The sequence below is a fragment of the Triturus cristatus genome, chromosome 7 (assembly GCF_964204655.1).
Source record: "Triturus cristatus chromosome 7, aTriCri1.1, whole genome shotgun sequence".
NCBI lineage: Eukaryota > Metazoa > Chordata > Amphibia > Caudata > Salamandridae > Triturus > Triturus cristatus.
In genome coordinates this window covers 1,212,026,479-1,212,029,676 of record NC_140590.1, presented here as the reverse complement: position 1 = coordinate 1,212,029,676, position 3,198 = coordinate 1,212,026,479, and the positions used below count along the sequence as shown (strand labels likewise).

At 43.7% G+C, this 3,198-nt stretch overlaps 1 protein-coding gene across 1 annotated transcript; it reads right to left on the bottom strand.

The window, feature by feature from the left end:
* Positions 1-699: 699 nt before the first annotated feature.
* Positions 700-1,602, bottom strand: LOC146811628 (taste receptor type 2 member 9-like). Its single transcript, XM_085615090.1, has one exon. The coding sequence runs from the start codon at positions 1,600-1,602 to the stop codon at positions 700-702; it is 903 nt and encodes a 300-aa protein (XP_085471216.1).
* Positions 1,603-3,198: the final 1,596 nt, after the last annotated feature.

Sequence of the window (3,198 nt, the reverse complement as noted above, 5' to 3'; positions counted from 1 at the left end):
CCTATTGTGCCCTTATGACAATTTTATTAATAAAGCAGCAGGACTCACATTTCACATCTTCATTGCCTTTAGCCCATACCACCTCAAGGCAGCGCCTCTCCACCCTACTTGAACTGGCTTGTTCTAACACTTTCACGTGGGGTAATGGAGCCTTCTTTACCTCATGCAGACTTTCTTCCCTTTTTTCTCCACCCCACATCTCTCTTCCTTACCTGCATCGATGCTGTCCTTCCACTAGCAATTTGCCAGTGTGTAAGACTTTTGCAAGCATTCCACCCATCATATTTCTGTTTTCCTTAGACTTGAAATTTGAAATATATGTTGATTGGGGGGGTTCCTGATTGAGCCAGGATTTGGCACTTTTCCTTCATAGCTTTGTTTCTCTATCTAGTTTATTTGAAATGCTGCATATTGATCGATGCAGCATTGGAAGAACACAACTTGGAGATGCAGGGAGTGTGGTGGGAGCAAACAGAGATTGGTCTGCCGTGGATACAGTTCATATTTAGACCTTGATGAATCTGCCTTAATGCAGTTGCATTTATTGATAGAAAGCCCATATTTTTTTGTAAAATATTGCATGCAAGAATAAAAAAAATGTAAACGAAGAGATGGATATTGAAGTTAAACTTGGCAGGAAAAGACACATCCAAGCCAGGACTTTCCTTGGCCTCAAGATTTCGTCAGTTGGAGAGTTCTTCATTTTCTCCAAGTCGACAGGAGCTTGAGTAGAGCCTGCTTCAGTTTAGTGTTTCCTATAATCAATATGATTGATTGTGCAGGTATAGCAGAGTTACTGATGATATAAGCAACGAAATTGACCCTGGGTGAAGGTGCAAGTTCTGTCACCCAGACTGCCGAGCAGAGCAAAACGTAGATGAGAAGGAGGGAGCCCACCATTCTGGTTGCCCGATAATGCGCCTCGAGTCGTGGTGGGCTGAACCCAGATGCGGCCTCCTTCATCCGCCAGGTGTGTCTGTATAAGGACGCAAGAATAAGTACGATGGAAACCATGCACAGCAGCACAGGCACAACGACTCTGAAAATGCTGAGCGAACTTTCAGGTGAAAGTGTCAATTTCACGTTGTCACCTGGGGTCGTTGAGTTGACTGAGAGACAAACTGTTGCATTCTGAGGTGAACACATGTATGAATACCGGTACATGGGCATAGTGAGTAAGAGGGACACCACCACAGATCCAGACAAGAGCCAGGGCACCATCTTTGAGATCTTCAGCTTCAACCAGATGAGGAGGCGATGGTTGAATTCCACGATCTTCACACAGTAGAAGATGCAGAGGCAGGCGGTGAGCCAGGCACTGGAGCTACTGGTCCATGCATTAAGGCAGATCATGACTGGATAGATGTTATTGGAAGAATAATTCTCAAGCAGCATTTCCAAGCAGCTTTCTCCTATTCTAATGCACTGAAAACAAGTACTTGAGATCCCCAGAGATAGTAAAATGAGATCACAGGTGTTTAGACTCCCTTTCTTAGCCCAGCCCAGAAGATTGAAAGCCACAATGAAAGTGCTGGCGAGCATGCCCATTACATTCACCACAGACGCGATAATCTCTTTATCCAAATATACATTAGCTGCCATTTTCTGCCTGCTTGATGTTCCCTTTCAGAACTCACAAATAGTAGTGTTGACGCTTTAGAGCTGGTGTGTGTCTGATGCGCATTCCTTATTTGCATACCATCTTAAACAAGCAACTGCAATAGGCTGAAATAAAGATCATTTGTTTTAAGTGGATGCAAATCTGAGACTGTGTATTTCTCTCTCTGGCAGTTCTGTAAAAACAGCTTACATCCTTATCTATCTGAGAACTCTGTTTGCAGTTTATCTTTTTGCAGACTGTTGCTGACGGCTTGTTCCAACACCCCTTAAATACAGCAGTGTCTCCCTCACCGTGAAATTTTGAGATCCCCCGCTACCGCCTATTGGTCCCGCCATGGAGAGCATTAAAACCTTTGGTTTTTCAGACGAGGACTTTGCTAAATTGATTGGGGCAGTGGCTGGTAGCGATAATCAATTCTCACTATCCAAAGGTCTAGAAGGGGAATGGACCAAATTATTCAATCTGAAGAAAAAATCAATACGAACTGAGGCACATGCCAACTTCATGCTCGAGTATCTCAAAGCTGGCATTATCCCCTTTGGTCTACGAGTCCGTAACATTCCTGGCTTATTCATTGAAATTAGGCAATTCCTTGAGAAATGGGCACTTATATCCAATCGCTGTTCACGCGATTGGATGATGCTTATTATCGAAACGGCGAGAGAAGTTCTATGCCTGATAAACAAGGAAATCTTAGAACTTGAAGAAAAACTGAAAAAAGATAACTCCCTCGATTTAGCAAAGAAAAAAATGGAAGAAATTACACAAGAACTTGAGTCCTTTTCTGTCTACCTCCTAAAAAGGAAAACAGAAAAACTGAGAAAGGACATCAGACTTTTCTCCCAAGAGAAAACATATCCTTATCTCACTGCCAATTTCTACAATATGCCAGACCCCAATGGACCACCCTATGGTAACAACAGATGGGGTAACAACAAGAAAATAACAACCTTTTCGGACACTACTGACTCGGAGGGAGAAGGACCTACTGACTACGATTCCAACTACGACCCTAATTTTCAATCGCGTCATGAACCATTTGACCGACCGCCTATATCTGACCACCATTTTTTAGGCAATCGCAGGGGGAACTACCGCCCAAGAACCCGGTCACACCGAACGAGGAACTACCATCAGGGTCCAGGTCGGGGCCAACCTCAAATGTATATCCAGACAAGACACAATCAATACTGGAAAACCTAACTAACATCCCGGTCTTTGATCTATCTAACTCCAAGGTTGACCCTGAATCACTGACCCTCCTCTCTCGGGGTCTATCGTTCGTCCCTTCTACCTCTTTCAATAAATTTGAGTTCATGAAAGACCTTCACTCTTTCTTCAGGAAGATCAGGCTGAAAAAGTTTTTCCTTAACAGACCTTCTCCCGACTCTAGCGAGAACCTATCTGGTTTAAGGCCTCCCTCCGACTTTACACCTAGCCTTGACCTGGTCGGACCGGAGGTCGGCATTTTTGAGAAAACGGTCATCATGAAAATCACCAAAATCATCAAATATGTCGCTAAACCTGACAACAATCTATCATCCATTGAGCAGAATGCCCTCAAATCCCTACAAGAG

What these genes read in the sequence shown, in the direction of transcription:
- LOC146811628 (XM_085615090.1), bottom strand. Translation starts at nt 1,602, where the DNA reads ATGGCAGCTAATGTATATTTGGATAAAGAGATTATCGCGTCTGTGGTG.